The 17,398-nt window shown below is 42.0% G+C and overlaps 1 protein-coding gene across 1 annotated transcript in view; it reads right to left on the bottom strand.

Moving 5' to 3' along the window:
* OPN4 (opsin 4) overlaps positions 1-17,398 on the bottom strand; it is a 33,204-nt gene that overhangs the window by 11,604 nt on the left and 4,202 nt on the right. Inside the window, exons 2-7 of the mRNA XM_044662886.1 lie at positions 12,397-12,542; positions 4,476-4,609; positions 3,092-3,295; positions 2,535-2,706; positions 1,585-1,746; positions 35-142 (exon numbers count right to left, since the gene is read on the bottom strand). Coding sequence (XP_044518821.1) covers positions 35-142; positions 1,585-1,746; positions 2,535-2,706; positions 3,092-3,295; positions 4,476-4,609; positions 12,397-12,542 — 926 coding nt within the window. The remainder of the gene's footprint in view (positions 1-34; positions 143-1,584; positions 1,747-2,534; positions 2,707-3,091; positions 3,296-4,475; positions 4,610-12,396; positions 12,543-17,398) is intronic.

The following is a 17,398-nucleotide window of genomic DNA, read 5'->3' as shown; positions in this document are numbered from 1 at the left end:
TGATAAGGAAGAGAAGGTAAGCTGTTGGGTTTACCTGTACTTGGGGTGGCTGATAGCATAAATTATGGGATTGTGGATGGCAGAGGCTTTGGCGATGACAGCTGGCACAGAGTTCATGTAGGGAGTCAGGATGTGGGAATACCTGGAGGGGGAGAAACCAGACCTGAAACGGATGTTACTAGGTTAACTCTATCCTCCTGTGCCCTAAAGTATGAGTCCATTAGCTGCCTGCATGGACCCATTTATTTGTTTGTGGTCATCTTGCTCAACTTGTCCCATCTCTTTGATTGGCCCAAGATTTCTGTAGGTTGGGCACTCCCTCCACCGACCCAAAGCCCGCTTGTTCCATACCTCAGTGCAGGGTCTTTGTGAGCTTCTGTGGCCAGAAAAATGTGTCACTTGATGGCTATGCCAATCTCCTAGTGATGAGCCTCTTAGTGCTCAGCTAGTGTAGTCAAGATATTCAGTCTGTCATTAGGTTTATGTGCCAAACTTTTCTGGATTGATAGGACCTGCCAGAAAGATCTTGGGCTCTGCTGGAGTAGCCTTTAGAAACTCAGGGCTACCTCTGTGCCAGGCAAGGCACTGGAGGAGGACTTTAGTGAAGGAATTATGATAATTAGGGTGATAGTGATGACAGCAGTCTTCCCGGAGAAAGCATTGGTATTCAGCTGGGCTAATTTTTGCTGATGTTTACATTATTATATAATATTTATATACTCATTTTTATATTACATCAGATTTATTTAGGGCATTAAAGTTTGCAAAGACCTCTACAAATATCTCCTTTCATCTTTACAGAAATCTTGGAGGTGGGTGAAATTATTAGCCTCATTTTATAGTGGAGGAAACTGAGGCAAACACAGGTAAAGTGACTTGCCCAGGGACTTATAGCTAGTAAGTGTCAGAGGCTTGATTCGAATTCAGGCCTTCCTAACTCTAGATCCAGTGTTTTATCCACCTAGTTGCCTCTACTTCAATCTCTTACAAAGGTATTCATCTCATCAAGTTCTCTGCTTATAGTAGAGGGCCCAAGTATTGGTACCTGAAAAGAGATAAGGGCCTGGTGAAGGAGAGCCAGTCCTTCATTAGCCTCAGAATCCCAACCATGGACCTAAAAGCCTTTTCCGTGTCATGGGATTATTGCTTTAGGAGAACTGGAAGGGGCCAGAGTAGCCATTAGACTCAAGTCCCTCATTTTATACACAAGGACACAAAGAGCGATTCAGACTTGTCCAAGGTCTCACAGCTATTAGATGCCAGAGGAGGGATTTCAATCTAGGTCTTCCTAACTCAAGTCTGGCATCCTAGTCACTCCACCACAGTCAGCATACAACACATGCTCTCCATCCAGTAAAGTCACTTTCTAGTGATAGGGAGCATTCCTAGTGATAGGAGAGTGGAGAAAACACAGATTCCTATCATTTATTTGATCGTTATCCTCATGAAGCCAGTATTTGGCGAGACAGGAAAAGGACTTGCACTGAATCAGAAGACTGTCCAACCTTTCCTGCTGTGAGAACCTACATTTTCTGAAAGGGTGGCAGAGTTGACCCTGGGAGACCTTTCCTGCTCAATAATTACCCAGCAAAGGCCACCAGGGCCACAGTTGAATAGGGGGCCCAGGACAGCACATAAAGCAGGATAACCACCAGGGCTATCTTGGCCATCTTCCATTCATTCTTCATCCTTTGACAGTGCCTTGGGGATGCCGGGCTCTCACTGGATCCAATACTCTGAACAGCCCTAGGGAAAAGAGCACGGAAACATGGTTGTTTCTCCCAGAACCACTCATGGGATTAGCCCATCAGCTCAAAGGCTACTGTGGGCATAGTAGGGAGGGGAGAGGTAAGTAATGATGATAATGGACAACTCTTTGTAGGGAAAGAAAAAACACAACAACATATAATGAATGGGGCCAGATGGCTCTGAGCCCTGGAGAGAAGGGAATCATCCCCAATAGCTGCAAAGCTGTTAGACTGATATTATGTGGTAAAGGGCAACTTTCTATGAGCGGCTCCAGACGGAACACAAATACCATTCCCCCAGGCAGCCTCTCCATTTCCAGAGCACGTCCATGTCTCTGCTCTTATTTGTCTTTACAACATCTCAAAGAAATAGATAAGACTTGGACTGATTTTTCCATTTTCTACTTGGAAAAACAGGGCCAGAAAGGAAGCACTGAATGAATGATAACTGAGGTCTCTGGACTTCTTTGGTGTTCAGTTGTTTCAGTCATGTATGATTCTCCATGACCTCATTTGGGGTTTTCTTGGCAAAGAACCAATTACTACTAAGATCGGAATATATAAGGGTGGAAGGGATGACATCTATCCATCACCTATTCCAATCTTCTCATCTTACAGAAGAAGAAACAGAGGCTCAGAGAGGTCAGGTAATTTGTTCGAGGTCATACAAGTAGGAAAGAACAGGTAGCAGATTCAACGTCACGTCCCTTGACTCCGGTGTCCTCTCCAGCCCTCCCCGCTCCCACTTTCCCCAGCACCTAGGAGGGGCTGCCCCAGGAAGCTCACTTGTTGGTGTTCTGAATGGCCCTGAAGATGAAGATGTAGCAGTAGATGATTACGATCAGAGGAATGAAGAAGACAAAACAAAAAAGCAGCATGGTGTAAGCCCGGACCGACGGCGTGAAGGTTGTGTAATCCCAGGAACAAGACGTGAGGAGCCCTTCAGGAACATAGGCACCTTGGAAGGGGATCCAAGGGAGAGACGGTTTCAGAAAGTCCATCTACCTCAAGTCCACAGTATCCTCCAGGCTTCCTCTGACCAACCTTCTATGCTTACCCTTTACTCATCTGTCTCCTTCTTAAACTCATTCTCTTCCAAATATCTATCCAGTTTTAGGCAAAGTCACATTCCCTGGTCTGCGTACTCATCTTACCCATGGGCTACCTATCTTTAAGGTTCATTGACAGGAAGCAATCTCACTCATGGGGATATCTTTCCATTATCCAGCATGGCTGCCCATCTTTCCTTGTGCCCCTCCTACCATCCCCTCCTTTCGTGTCCCATGTCCTCCTCATCAACTGACACCACCGAAGAAGGAAAGGATCAGACAAAGACACTCAACTCCATCCAAAGAAAGGTGGAAGGCTCCAGGCCAGAGAGTACAGCCAGACTCCGAGGAGAATGAAGCCGGTCTTCTTCTTCGAAATCACACCAATAGAGGCCAGAGGGCGAGTGATCACAAAGTACCGGTCCAGGGCTATTGCCATCAGCGTGATCATGGAGGTGATGCCGAAGAGAGCCCCGCAGAAGGCATAAAATTCACATGCTACATGCAAACGAATGGAGAAAACCCGTTCCCAAATCAATTATTGATTGATCAAGCATACATTATTACCCTGCTTTGCTAGAGAAGATAAAGGAAGAGCAAGGGCTCAAAGGATCATCTCTTTAGAGTCAGAAGAGATCTTTAGAGCCCATTGAGTTTAACTTTTCCTTTTAGCCATCAGGACCCTGAGGCCCAGGGAGATTTATAACTTGCCAAAGTTTACACAAGTGGCAGGGGAAGAATTCAAACCCAGGTCCTTTGACTCCAAAGCCAATAGTCTTTCCATTGTACTACCCTCATAACATGGGCCCTGAATGCAAGAAACTCCTGTTCTAGTTTTAAAAAATAAACAGGGGCATCTGGGTAACTCAGTGGATTGAGAGTCAGGCCTAGAGATAGGAGGTCCTATGTTCAAATCCAGCCTCAGACACTTCCCAGCTGTGTGACCCTGGGCAAGTCACTTGACCCCCATTGCCCACCCTTACCACTCTTCCACCTAGGAGCCAATACACAGAAGATAAGGGTTTAAAAAAATAATTTAAAAAAGTATTACATCTAATTTGAAAAAATGAAATATATTAAAAACAACAACAATGGGTATAATATATTATAGAACAGAGGGGAGATTGGTTAGGTAGGAGAGTGTGGTAAGTATCTGGAGGATACAGAATGGTATAAGAGGGAAGAGTATATTCTTTGGAGTCAGAGAACTTGAGTTCAAATCCTGACTGTTTTTTACTTTTAGAAGAGGTTAAGTAATTTCAGCCACTTAACTATCCTAAGTGTTGGACTGGATGACATCTAGGGTCCATTCTGTCTCTAATTCTATAGTTCTATGGCTCCTCTTGGACTCAGTTTCCTCCCCTGGAAAATGAGTGGGTTGAATTAGATTATTCCTAATAGTCCTTCTGGTCCCAAATCCATGATCCCATGATGCCGTGAGGGCTGGGGGACAATGTGGAGGAGGAGTTTGGAACTGATGCTATTGGCATCTTGTTGTTCATCTTGGAATGGAAGACAGGACCTAAAGGATCGTCAGACTCTTCTGTGTCCCTTTCCTAAGGCCCATAAGACAATACCACCCACTCTAGGTACCTGATGATGCTAGTAATGACTCATTGAGCCAAAGGAAGCATGAGGAACCCAGCTCAACCTGTCTTCTGGCTACTGTCCCTCTTACCTTTCTCTCCAAAGATCCAGCGTTTGTACAGGCTGCTGGCAAAGAACACTGGGGCTTGGGTGAAGGACATGAAGAAATCGCTGATGGCGAGGTTGATAATGAGCATGTTGGCTGGTGTGCGTAGGCTGTGGCTCCTGCAGAGGTCAAGTTATTGAAAAGCAGATTTTTGGAGGCCTTTGGGGGAAAATGGCCTCTTTTACTTTTCCCTGGGCAAGAGATTCTTCACCTTGCTGGGGTCATGGACTCCTCAGTTTGTTTGGTGAAGCCTATGGACTTCTCAGAACCATGTTTTTAAATGCATAACATAAAACACATAGAGTTTACAAAGGAAACTATTGATGCTGAAAAAGAAAACTCTTTAAAGCATTTTTAAAAACCAGAGTTAATGGACCCTAATCCCTAGAGAAAAAGAGACTCACCATTCAAGGTGGGTTTATCATTATGTTAAGGTTACCTAGAGAAGTAGAGGCAGCTGGGTGGTGAAGTGGGTAAGAGAGCTGGACCTGGAGAAAGGGAGAGCTGAGTTTATCTGACCTTGGACACTTATCAGCTCTGTGTCTCCAGGCAAGTCACTTAACTTTGACCTGCCTCACTTTTCTCACCTGTAAAATGGGGATGATAATAGTACCTGTCTCACAAGGTTGTAAGGAGGATTAAATTAAAATATATATATATATATATAGAGAGAGAGAGAGATAGTTATAGATAGATAGATATAGATATAGATATAGATATAGATATAGATATAGATATAGATATAGATATATACATAGATATATAGATATATGCCTTTAAGTGCTGTGTAAATGCTATTATGGTTACTCTTGATCATTCTCTTCACCCAGGGATGGCCAGGGATTCCCTAATTACCTATCATCCTTCCCTGGAATAATCACAAGCTGGTAAAGTCCATGTCCTAGGAACAAAATGTAGAGATTTGTTATCAGCTCCCCCTAAACAACACTAATTAAGTCAATCTGTGATGTTCTACTTCCATTAATGATTGAATATAAGCTTGTGAGGGCAGGGATTGTTTCATTCATATCTTTACATCCCCAGCAACCAGCCTATTTGTTTTTGTTCAGTCATTTTCAGTCATGTCTAACCCCTTTGGGGAGTTTTCCTTGCAAAGATACAAGAGTAATTTGCCATTTCCTTTTCCAGTTCATTTTACAGATGAGGAAACTGAGGCAAACAGGGTAAACTGACTTTCTTAGGGTCATGTGGTATTTTCCGAGTCTGAATTTAAACTCAGGAAGTGGAGTCTTCCTGACTCTAGACTCAGTGCTCTATCCACTGTATCACCTACCTGTCTGTGATCAGGACATAGTGGGTGATTAAGAGATGCTTTTTAATTGATTAAGATAAGAAATCTGTATTCTAGGAGACAAAATAGATGCCCATAAATTAGGGACTAGTTAAAGAAACTGATACATGAATGTAATAGGATATCATTACATTGGAGAAAACAATGGCTCTACCAAACACAGAGAAGCATGCAAAGATGTATATAAACCAATGCAAAGGATAGTATGCACAACCAGGAAAATAATATGCACAATGGATAAGGAGGAAAATGTACTTCACAAAAAGGGATTTATTCACGTCTGGGTCAAGATAGAGGGGATGAGAGCACGTCAGATAGTAATGCTCTGATTCCTGCCCCTGGAGATTTTTACAGAGGTAGGTAGAAGTAGGGCATGGAGAAAAAACAAAGAAGTAGAGAAATGAGGACAGCACGGGGCACGCATCCCTTCTTCCCTCCTCGTAGACTCTCTCTGGCCTAGTATGCACACAAGGACACATAAAAGGCACTGAATAAATACTTTTTGCTTACTTGATTGGTTCATGAGGAGGGCAGAATTGGCAGAGAGAAGGCCAGTGAGAACACACAAGTACTTTAAATTTAAAATTCTACCTCTGCCAGCTTTGGTCCACAGTGAGACTCTTGACTTGTTGGGGGTTTTGAAGACTTGCTCAGTGATGGATGAATTCGCTATCCCTTGTGTTCAAATGACCAAGAACCAAAGGTGAGGTATCCTATGGATTGCCTGGATTTGAGTCAGTCTTATATGGGAAACTTTTTCCACCTCATGTGGGATAACATAGAGAGCTGGTTTTCTGCCCCTTTAGACAGAGTCTGCCTGTAACAGACAGATGACTGACCAAAGCTGCTGGGGTGAAGTCTGAAGACCTCATCCTAGCTATCTTGCCTATTAGACCCTATCCAAGGTGGGGATGTTTGCAGCCAATGCTGGGCAGTTTGTGACCAGATAGCTGGTTAGGGACTGATGGTAGTCCTAGGAAGAGAATAAATGGCTTCCTTTTTGACTGAGAGTTTGTTTGCTTCTCTTGCTTCCTCCTTGGGTAGAAGTATCTCAGTTGTTATAATCAACAAAGTAAACTTTCCATTTGGATCTTATAGGATCTCAGACTCCACAGCTAAATCATCTCAGCTGGTCACAACTTCGACTTAGAATTGCCTCTGACACTTAGTCCAATTGGGTGAAGACATGGAACTTTTTTCTCAATGAAGCCTGTTCTTAGTCAAATATTGGGCAATGAATTCATAGGATTGCAGATTTAGGAGCCAATATGTTAGATTAGAGGCAACCTAGTTGAACCCTCTCAACATTCTCCTATAAACAATTTTAAAATAATGCCTTAAATCAAATTTCGGAGCTACAGCCAACAAAAAGTCAAGGTAAGACATTTTTCTGTCCTGAGAAAATGAAGGAGGTCAGCAGGAAAAGCTTATGACACTGGGGTGGAAATCTATCTGGAGCTCACAAACAGAGGCAGTTGCTTTGGGATCATTCAGCCCAGAGATCATAAGGAGGTTATATAACTGGTTAGAATGAAATGATAGGGTACCCTTTGCTGGCACTGGGTAATCTAGCACTGATTGGCAACTCTATTGCCTATATGCAATTCTGGGTCACAGTTCCAAGGCTGAAAGTAGCACTGGGAGGCAGTCACAAGAGAACAGGGGCCCTGGTCATAGTTCCAAGGCAAAAAGAGTGCGAATAATTATAGCTACAGGGGATCAATGCCCTTCCTGCGTAGAGACCAGAGCACAGACCAAGATAGCAGTGACTATATCTCTTCCAAAATCATACCACCTTGGAGGTGACAAAAACTTGCAGACCCTCATAATTGAAAATAGCAGTATGAAAAAGCCAGAAGTATAAGACAGTGTGTCCTCACCTCAGGTGAGCAGAGTTCAGTTTTAACATAAAGTTCAAAATAAAGAAATAGGCTAGAAAAATAAGTAAACAACAAAAAAGAACTTAATAATAAAAAGCTCCTACTGTGGCAGGTAAGACCAAGCCAAACTTAGGAAACAATGTAAAAATAGTTTCAAACAAAGCAACAAGAAAAAATGTTAATTGGTCCCATGCCTAACAGAAATTCCCAGAAGAGTTAAAGAAAGGAAAGAGTGGTAGAGGAAAAATTGGGGGAAAAAATAAGAGTGGTGCAAGAAAATTATGAAAAGAGAAATAATAGAAACAAATAAACAAAGCACAAACATTTCTAAAGATAATAGCTTCTTTTAAAAAAATTTTAAAACCCTTATCTTCTGTGTATTGGCTCCTAGGTGGAAGAGTGGTAAGGGTGGGCAATGAGGGTCAAGTGACTTGCCCAGGGTCACACATCTGGGAAGTGTCTGAGGCCAGATTTGAACCTAGGACCTTCCGTCTCTAGGCCTGACTCTCAATCCACTGAGCTACCCAGCTGCCCCCAATAGCTTCTTAAAAAACAGAATTGGCTAAATGGGAAAAGAGGTACAAAATTTCTTTGAAGGAAATGATTTCTTAAAAATCAGAATTGGACAAATAAAAGCTAATAACTCCATGAAACATCAAGAAACAATAAAACAAAGAGAAAAGAATGAAAAAATAGGAAAACTGTGAACTATCTCATTAGAAAAATAACTGGCCTGGAAAATAGATCAAGGAAAGATAATTTAAGAATTATTAGAGTATCTGAAAGCCATGATCCAAAAAAGAACCTAGACATCACACTTCAAAGGATTATAAAAGAAAACTGCTCCAATATCTTAGAACCAGAGAGTAAAGTAGAAATTGAAAGAATCCATCACTCACCTCCTAAAAGAGTTCCAAAAATGAAAACTTCTAGAAATATCATAATCAAATTCCAGAGCTCTAAGGTCAAGCAGAAAACATTTCAAATAGCCAGAAACAATTCAAATATTGTGGAACTATAGTTAATATCACATAAGATTTAGCACATTAAAGGAGCAGAGAGTTTAGAATATGCTATTACAGAAGGCCAAGGAGCCAGGATTATAACCAAGAATAATCTACCCAGAAAAACTGAGTATAATCCTTCAAGTGGGGAAATGGAGACTTAATAAAACAGAAGACTTTCAAGCATTTCCGATGAAAAGATGAGAACTGAATAGAAGTTTTACATTCAAACACAAGAATCAAGAGAAACATAAGAAAGTTAATATGAAAGAGTAGTTGTAAGGTTCTCAATGAAGTTAAACTATTTACATTCTATGGGAAGATGATGCATATAGTTCCCAAAAATTTTATCATTATTAAAACAGCTAAAAGCAACTTAAATATACAGAGAACGTGGACATGAGTTGATTTTGTTGGAATTATCTTAAAAAAAAAAGAAGAGACGAAAAAGAGGGATGCATTGAGAGAAGGGGAAGGGAGTGGTAAGGTAGGTAAATTTTTCTCACATAAAAAGGCATAAAAGGAATAGGTTTTAAATGATGAGGAAAATAGGAGGTAGGTGAACAATACTTGAATCTCCCTCTCATTGGAATTGGTTCAAAGATGGAAGAATATATGTACACATACAGTTGTGTATAGAAATATAACTTACTCAATATGGAAATATGAGGGGAAAGGGACAAGAGAAAGAGAGGAGAAATGATAAAAGGGAGAATATTATTAAGAGAGACAGGGATTAGAAGCAAAATAAACTTTTGAAGAAAGATAGGGTAAAAAGAAAGAAAAATGAAAAAATGAATACACAGTTATAGCTAAGAATGTGAATGTGTTGGGGGGGCACTTTGGTGGCTTAGTGGATAAAGAGCCAGCTTGGGTTCAAATTTGACCTCTGACATTTCCTAGCTATGTGACACTAGGCAAGTAGCTTAACACCATTTGCCTAGCCCTTACCACACTTATACCATTCAATAACCAATGTTAAGACAAGATAAGGGTTTAAAAATAATAATGTGAATGGGATGAACTAACCCATAAAATGGAAGCAGAGAGCAGAATGAATTAGAAACCAGAATCCAACAATATATTTAAAAAAAACCTCTTAGCTTCTGGCTTAGAATCAATATTGTGTATTTGTTCCAAGACAGAAGAAGGGCTGGGCAATGGGGAGTTAAGCGTCTGAGGTCAGCTTCAGACACTTACTATCTATAGGAGTCTGGGCAAGTCTCTTAACCCAGTTTGCCTCAGTTTCTTCATCTGTGAAATGAGTTGGGGAATGAAATGGCAAACCACTTAAATATCTTTGCCAAGAAAATTCCAGAGAGCCACAAAGAGTAGGACACAGCTAAAAATATTGAACAACCAAAAAATAAAGATAATTAGGGAAACTACATTTTGCTAAAAGATACCATAGACAATGAAGTAATTTCACAAAATTTTACAGGAGGTTTCTCAGATAAAGGACTCACCTCTCAAGTACATATTGAGTATTGAATTGTCAAACTTATAAAAATAAGAGCCATCACTCAGTTAATAAAGGGACAAAGGATATAAACAGGCAGTTTTCAAAAGAAAAAAAATCAAATCTATTTATAATCATGAAAAAATACTCTAAATCACTATTGATTAGAGAAAGGCAAATTAAAACAACTCTGATGTTCCACCTCATACTTATTAGATATAACAGGTTCTGGAGGGAATGGAGAAAAATAAATACATTAGTGAACTGTTGGTGCAGTAGCAAACTGGCCCAACCATTCTGGAGAACAATATGGAACCAGACCCAAAGGGCTATATAATATTGTGAATACCCTTTGACCCTACAATACCAGTAGGTCTACATCCCAAAGAGATCAAAGAAAAAGGAAAAGAATCTATATGTACAAAAATACTTATGGCAACTTTTTTTAGTGATAGAAAAGAACTGGAAATGGAGGAGATGCTCTTCAATTGGGGAATGACTGAACAAGTTGTTCATATATATTATTGTGATGGAGTACTGGGGGGGGGGGTAGCTTCAGAAAAACATGGCAAGACCTATATGAACTGATACAAATCAAAGTGAGAAGAACCAGGAGATCATTGTGGACAGTAACAGAAATGTTGTAATGATAATCAACTGTGAAAGATTTTTCTACTTTGATCAATACAATGATCCAAGACAATTCCACAAGACTCATGACAAAAAAATGCTATCAATCTCAAGAGAGAAAACTAATGAACTCTGTATGAAAATTAAAATTTTTTACTGTTTTTCTTTCTTTTAAAAAAGTACGGGTAATATGGAAATATGTTTTGCATGATTTCACATGTATAATTGATATCATATTGCTTGCCTCCTCAGTGGGTAGGAGGGAGAGAATATAGAACTTAAAGTTTAAAAAGAAAAGATTGTGAAAAATAAATAATGAGTTGAAAATAAAAGGAGTGAAGATTCAGAGATAGATGGGTCTTAGGCATCATCTAGTTCAATCCCTTCATTTACATCTGAAGAAATTGAGTCTCAAAGAGATGTGATCAAAGTGCATAGAGGAAACAGATGTGAGATTCAAACTTGGGTCCTGTGACTCCAAGTTCAGTACTCTTTCCTCTGTACCACATTCTATTATTTTCTAAACCAATAACGGCACTCTCACCCCTTCCCCCAGAGCCCTGTTGTCTTAGGTAAGAGGAGTTCACCATGTCAGTGTAGGAATGGATTCCCACGAGGAGGGAGTATAGGAGGTCTTGGATCCAATAGGTTATACAGAAAATGGAAATTTATCAAAGCCAACTAGAACTCTGAGTTCCAAGAGTTTGGTTCTCTGGACTAGCACTAGCACAGCTGGCTACCCTTAGAAGGGGGTCAGTTTAAAGACCTCTCAGAATAGTTGGGACTGACCTTAAGAAAGTTTAGCTTAAAGGCCATTGAAGGGATGGGACTGGAATGAATTCCATTCATTTTCCAATTCTTCACCAGCAGAGCAATAAGATAATTGTCTTTGGTCCTTCTTGTAGTCCCCTTTCCACCCGCCTTCCCCATTCAAGGAACCCTTTCCATGACCCCCTCCAGTTCCTTAATGCTTCTCTACCTCTCAGGTAAAGGAGGAAAATATCTGAGAAACTCATTCCCCACAGAAGACTGAGGTGATGACTGAAAGGGTCTTTCAGTTGTGTGTGCGTGCGTGCGTGCGTGTGTGTGTGTGTGTGTGTGTGTGTGTGTATTTAGTGTAAATTAAGTGTAAGAGAAAATTTGAGAGGGGGGCAATGAATATCCCCCCTGCTACCCGAAGGAACAAATGTTGCTCCTGCTATAGACCAGAGGCATTGAAATTTCCCAAAATCGTCGAGTTTCCCATTTGGAAGAGATCCCAGTGGCCATCTAGTCCAATCTATACCTAGGAAAGAATCATTACAATACACCCAACACGTGATCCTTCAGCCTTTGTTTGAAGATGACCAGAGAGGGGAAACTCATATCTCCAGAGAGATTTCACTCCAAATCTAATTGTTAGGAGGTTTCTCTGATAGCACTCTTGAATTTGCCGCTAGGCAGTTTGCTCTGAGCTCTCTGCCCACCATCCCTGGTGGCCATTCTGATGGCCTGGGCAGCCTCATTCCTTGTTCTTAATGAGTGAACCTCACACTGGCTGGTTTGAGAATCACATGGATCCTCTTTCCACTCTCCCTGCTGAGGGTGAACCCAACTCCCTTGTGTGCCCAGGGCCAAGTACCTGCAGAATGTGTAGATGACCAACAGGTTCCCCAGCACTCCTGTGAAGCCTACTGCCAGGATGGTAGCACCAATGGTGTAGTGGGCATGGTCCGGGACATCTGCGGTGGGGAAGATATTCTGGGAGCTGGGTGGCAACACCACTGCCTATGGGGAAAGAGAGAGACAAAGGACCAAAGTTCATAGATCTAGAGCTGGAAGAAAGATCAAAAGACAGCTGGTCTTCATCCCACATTTTACAAATTGGGAAACTGAGGCATGGTGAGATTAAAATGAGAGAATGATAAAACTCACCAGAGGAGGGAAGATGGCCTAAATTTCTGGGAGCAGAGGACTCATTAGGAGGGAGGGAAGGAGGAAGGTCCCCTCTGCACACTTCTCCCAACAGCTCATCTCCAGAAGGCACCCTGGTGCCCCAGTCACTCCTGCTAGAGTCAAAGGGTGCTCTAGAGACTCATCCTTCAACTAGACCAGAAAGTTATACAGTCTGAGGTGATGGGCACATCTTGGGATGCTGTATGTATCCTGAAAATCCTTCCAAGTGAAGACTGATCACTTTTTTAAATTAAATTTTCTTTTCTTTCCAGATTTGCATTCTCTTCCTCCTTCTTTCCATTCTCTCCCTCCCCTCCCACTGGAAAAGCAACCAACCGTTTACTTCTAATCAAGCTTCCAGAACATCAGTTGCAAAGACTCCAGAGCTAGTCAGCGTGGAAAACCAACAACTCACAAGGAAGTCTCATGTATGCAGAGCAAACAGGCTCTTGTCTTCTTGATTCCCAGGCACGGCTGATCTCAGATTCCTCACCTGGGGCTTGACAGGAGGAATTCTCATAGGCCTGACCCAAAGCGAGAAAGACACCTGAGGAAGTTAAGCCTCTTGAAAATCTCATGTTAGGGAAGATCCAGGGCTGGCCTCGAATAATTGGGCCTCCAAGGAAGAAAGGCAATCTCCAAATTGTAATTAGAAAAATAATTCAGACCACTGAGATTTTCTAAGGCCGGAGAAAACATCCTACTTACCTTCTCTAATACTATCTCACATTCCAAAGAGGCTTTAAAGTTAATAGATGCCATCACCTGCCAACAAGCCAGGAAGGTGGAGCTGGTAGACTTTTTTTTAATTTAATTTAATTTTTTTTAAACCCTTACCTTCCATCTTGGAGTCAATACTGTGTATTGGCTCCAAGGCAGAAGAGTGGTAAGGGCGAGGCAATGGGGGTTAAGTGACTTGCCCAGGGTCACACAGCTTTTATCGTATTTTCTCATGAAGTTTCACCTTCTCTCCTTCTCACCTCCCCTCTGCCTCTAACTCCAGGGAATTCAGGTTTTTCTGACTCGGAATCCAGCTCTCAACAATCTCTTTAGTCCAAATCCCATCCCAAATGAGGAGGTGAGTCCAATCAAGGTCACTGATAGAGTTGGGGAGTTTAAAAAAATAGACCTACAAGAGAATTCAAGACAATTCCCTGCCCTCCTCCATTTCCCTCTAGCACTTATCTAGATAATGCAGCTGAAAGTTCATTTCTTTTTTGAGTTGGGAGTAGGAAAGGGGAAATCAAGTCTAAGTCAGCTAAATGGTGGTGATATAAAGTAAGATGAAGGTGGACCTGCCCTCCAAGGACTTACATTCTCATGGGGGGAGGCAACATGCAAAAGAACTAGGTAGACCCAAGATCTTTATAGAGTAGATAGAAGCGGGGAGCTGGGGGGCCCAGTGACACAAGAGCCAGACCCCAGAGAGGAGGTCCTGGGTTCAAATGTGACCCCAGAGACTTGGGTAAGTCACTGAACCCCCATTGCCTAGTCATTACAGCTCTTCTGCCTTAAAACCAATACACGATATTGATTCTAAGATGGAAGGTGGGGGCTTTTCAAAGAAAGAAAAGAGTCGCTAGAAGGCTCTCTAAGGAGGGACAGTCTTAGGGGAGTCACTCCCTCTCTTCAGGGGGACCTGAAGCCATTCCCCTCTATTCGAGTAGGGGAAACAACATTGTACAAGGGGCAGGGAATCACTTATTTTCAGGGTCAGAGGACTTGGGTTCCAATCCCACCTTCAATGCTTTCTATTTGAGCGACCTTGGGCAAGGCACCGCCTCCAAGAACTCTAAAATAAAGGGGGCCCTCACAGCTCCGGATACAACGATCCCATGACAAGTTGGAGCTCTGCCCAAGCCTAAACCTGGCCCCTTCCTTTTCCAGGCGAGGCACATGCAATCCATCCCACCTTTCTTCTCCACCAGCGATAATCCTTTACACCTGGACACGACTTTCCACATTCCAAAATACCTGGCTCTCTGTTATGGCATCTGGTCTCCACCCACCAATCTGGGAGAGGGACTGGGCAGAGAGTCTTACTCTGCGAGGGTAAATGAGGAATAAAGAAGGAAACAGGATGAACTAGGTTCAATATTGAACCTTGCCACACTATGCCTTCACTGTGGAACTGGGACGGGGATGGGGATGGGGACGGGGACCCAGGCACTTGAATTCCAAGCCCTGCTTTGCAGTTTCCAGAATCCCCAGAGAGCATGGACCAGAGACAGATTGGGGGAGGTCACCCTGGCTGATTGAGGGTGACTGACTGCCATCTGGCTTGAAGCCACGATACTGAGAGATGGTCGAATTGAATTTTTTTAAATTTTTTTCATTTATTTTCATTTAATTTTAATTCCTTTATAATAATAATTATTATTATTAGTGATAAAATAATAAATAATAATTCATTTAATTTAGTTTTATATATTTTATTATAAAGTATATATAAGTATATATTAATTTATTTATTTTATTTTCTTAATTAAAAATAAAAAAAAATAATACTCTCCAGCTCTCATCCCAATGGAGGAAAGCAAGAAAATTGGAGTTGGGGATGGAGAGAGATTAAGGAGCTTTCATCAGCCAGGCCAATAAAGGATAAGAATTCAGAGCAACCCTTGCTTCATGATTATCCAGGTAATTTAGCCCTATTCATGTGTTCTTTTCTAGAACCTATCTCTTGTGCCTCACACACAGTAGGCATTTCATTAAATTGGATTTAAATTTTCTGAGTTACCCAGACAATTTTACTGAGGAGTCCAGGCCCCAGGCACTCTGGGAGCAGAGAGAATGACAGCATGAAGCAAGGGAATACCGCTGGGAGGATCAGATGATGCCATGTGGGGAAGATATTTGGCAAACTCTATAGTGCTCCATAAAATGTCAGTTATTATTATCATCATTTCCTTCTCACTGGGAACATTCCTGCATGAGATGGGGACTGTACATACCTGGCTTCACTTTAGGCTACCCCAGGGAGTCCTCCCACAGGGCAAGGAGAAGGACCCTCTGAGTGACTCCCTCCATCCTTGCTTGGTTTTTAAGGGCTGTCCTTAGTTTTGGCCACCCGGCCATCTGAGTCGCCCTGTGTGGGCAGGAGGCAGACGTGCAGCAAGGTGTCGTGGGAATCACCTTCCCTGGAATGGTAGCTTTTTCAAAGACCTACCTCCTTACCTCTTCACAGCCCCTAAAAATTAGTTTATGGGATCCTAGATTTAAAGGGAACCTTGGAGGTCAACCCATTTTCTTACAGATCAAAAACCCGAGATCTAAACTGAGGTTAAGTGGTTTGGTCTAAAAATCACATAAATAGTGGTTTGATGGGCATATGATTGGGGATGTTGACTTTAAATGATCACTCTGTCGCAAATATTAATAACACGGAAATGGGTTATAAACAATGACACATGTACAACCCAGTGGAATTGCTCATCGGCTCTGGGAGGGGGGGAGGAAAGAGAGGAGGGAAAGAATACATGAATCATGTAACCATGGGAAAATAGACTAAATAAATTAATTAAAATAAAATAAAATCAATTAAATAGTGACAAAACTGCAATCTGGAATTGTTTTTTGTCTTTCTTTGTATCTTCAGCTATTTTAGCACAGTGCCTGACACATAGTAAAGACTTGATAAAGGCTTGTGGACTGTCTGAATGTCCGGTGATCCAGTGGTTAACTGTCCAAGGGAGGATTCGAACCCATGTCTTCCTGACTCTCTATTGGCTACACTGGTCTACCTATGTCTTTCCTTGCTATCAATACCCTCCTTCTAACCGCTTGTCCTCATCATTACCTGGGTTTTGAATCTCTTATAAGTCTCCTCTCTACTCTCCCACCTCCCCTCCCTTTTCCCTAGGGGAAGGACTGGGTGAAATCCAGAAACTGCTATAGGCTTTCCCTCCCTTATTCCTCCTTTCCTCTGCAAACCCTCCAAAAGAAAGAATTACCTTCCAAAAATATCAAACTGCCCTCTCCACCCTTCCCATACTAAATTCTAGGACAATTTCATTACTAGGTAGCATGGGAAGCTTGACTGGCTTTTAAGACTGATTTTCTATCACCCCAAGCCCAGCAAAGATGGACATCTTTCATTGTTCTCCACCAAAAACAAATAAACAAAATGTGCCTCAACAAACTGCAGTGACTCCCTGTTACCTCTGGGAAATAGGATATCGGTTATTGGGCTTTTAAAGTCCTATACAAACTGGTCCCCTCCTCCCTTTCCAGTCTTCACACACTTTACTCCCCTCCATACAAAGCCAGTTATACTGGCTGTTCCTGTTACAGGACACTCCATTTCCCAACTCCATCCATGCCTTTTCCCTGGCTATCCCTCATGCCGGGAATGTTCTCCCTCCTCCTCTCTACTTCCTGCCTTGGTCTCTCTGTCTCTGTCTCTGTCTCTGTCTCTGTCTGTCTTTCTCCCTGCTCCCCTCCCTCTCTCTGTCTCTCCTCATCTCTCTCTCTGTTTCTCTCCTCATCTGCTAGGCACTTTACTAGGGACTCTGGCATTTCAACTCTGAGATGCAATGATCCACATGAGACTTTTCCTACATGAAATCTTTCCTGAAACCTCCCCTCAGTTGTTAATTCTCTCTCTCTCTCTCTCTCTCTCTCTCTCTCTCTCTCTCTCTCTCTCTCTCTCTCTCTCTGTCTCTCTGTCTCTCTCTCTCTCTCTCTCT

Source organism: Gracilinanus agilis, chromosome 2 (assembly GCF_016433145.1).
Source record: "Gracilinanus agilis isolate LMUSP501 chromosome 2, AgileGrace, whole genome shotgun sequence".
NCBI lineage: Eukaryota > Metazoa > Chordata > Mammalia > Didelphimorphia > Didelphidae > Gracilinanus > Gracilinanus agilis.
Note: the sequence above shows the minus strand (reverse complement) of the source record. Positions and strands in the feature narration are given on the sequence as shown.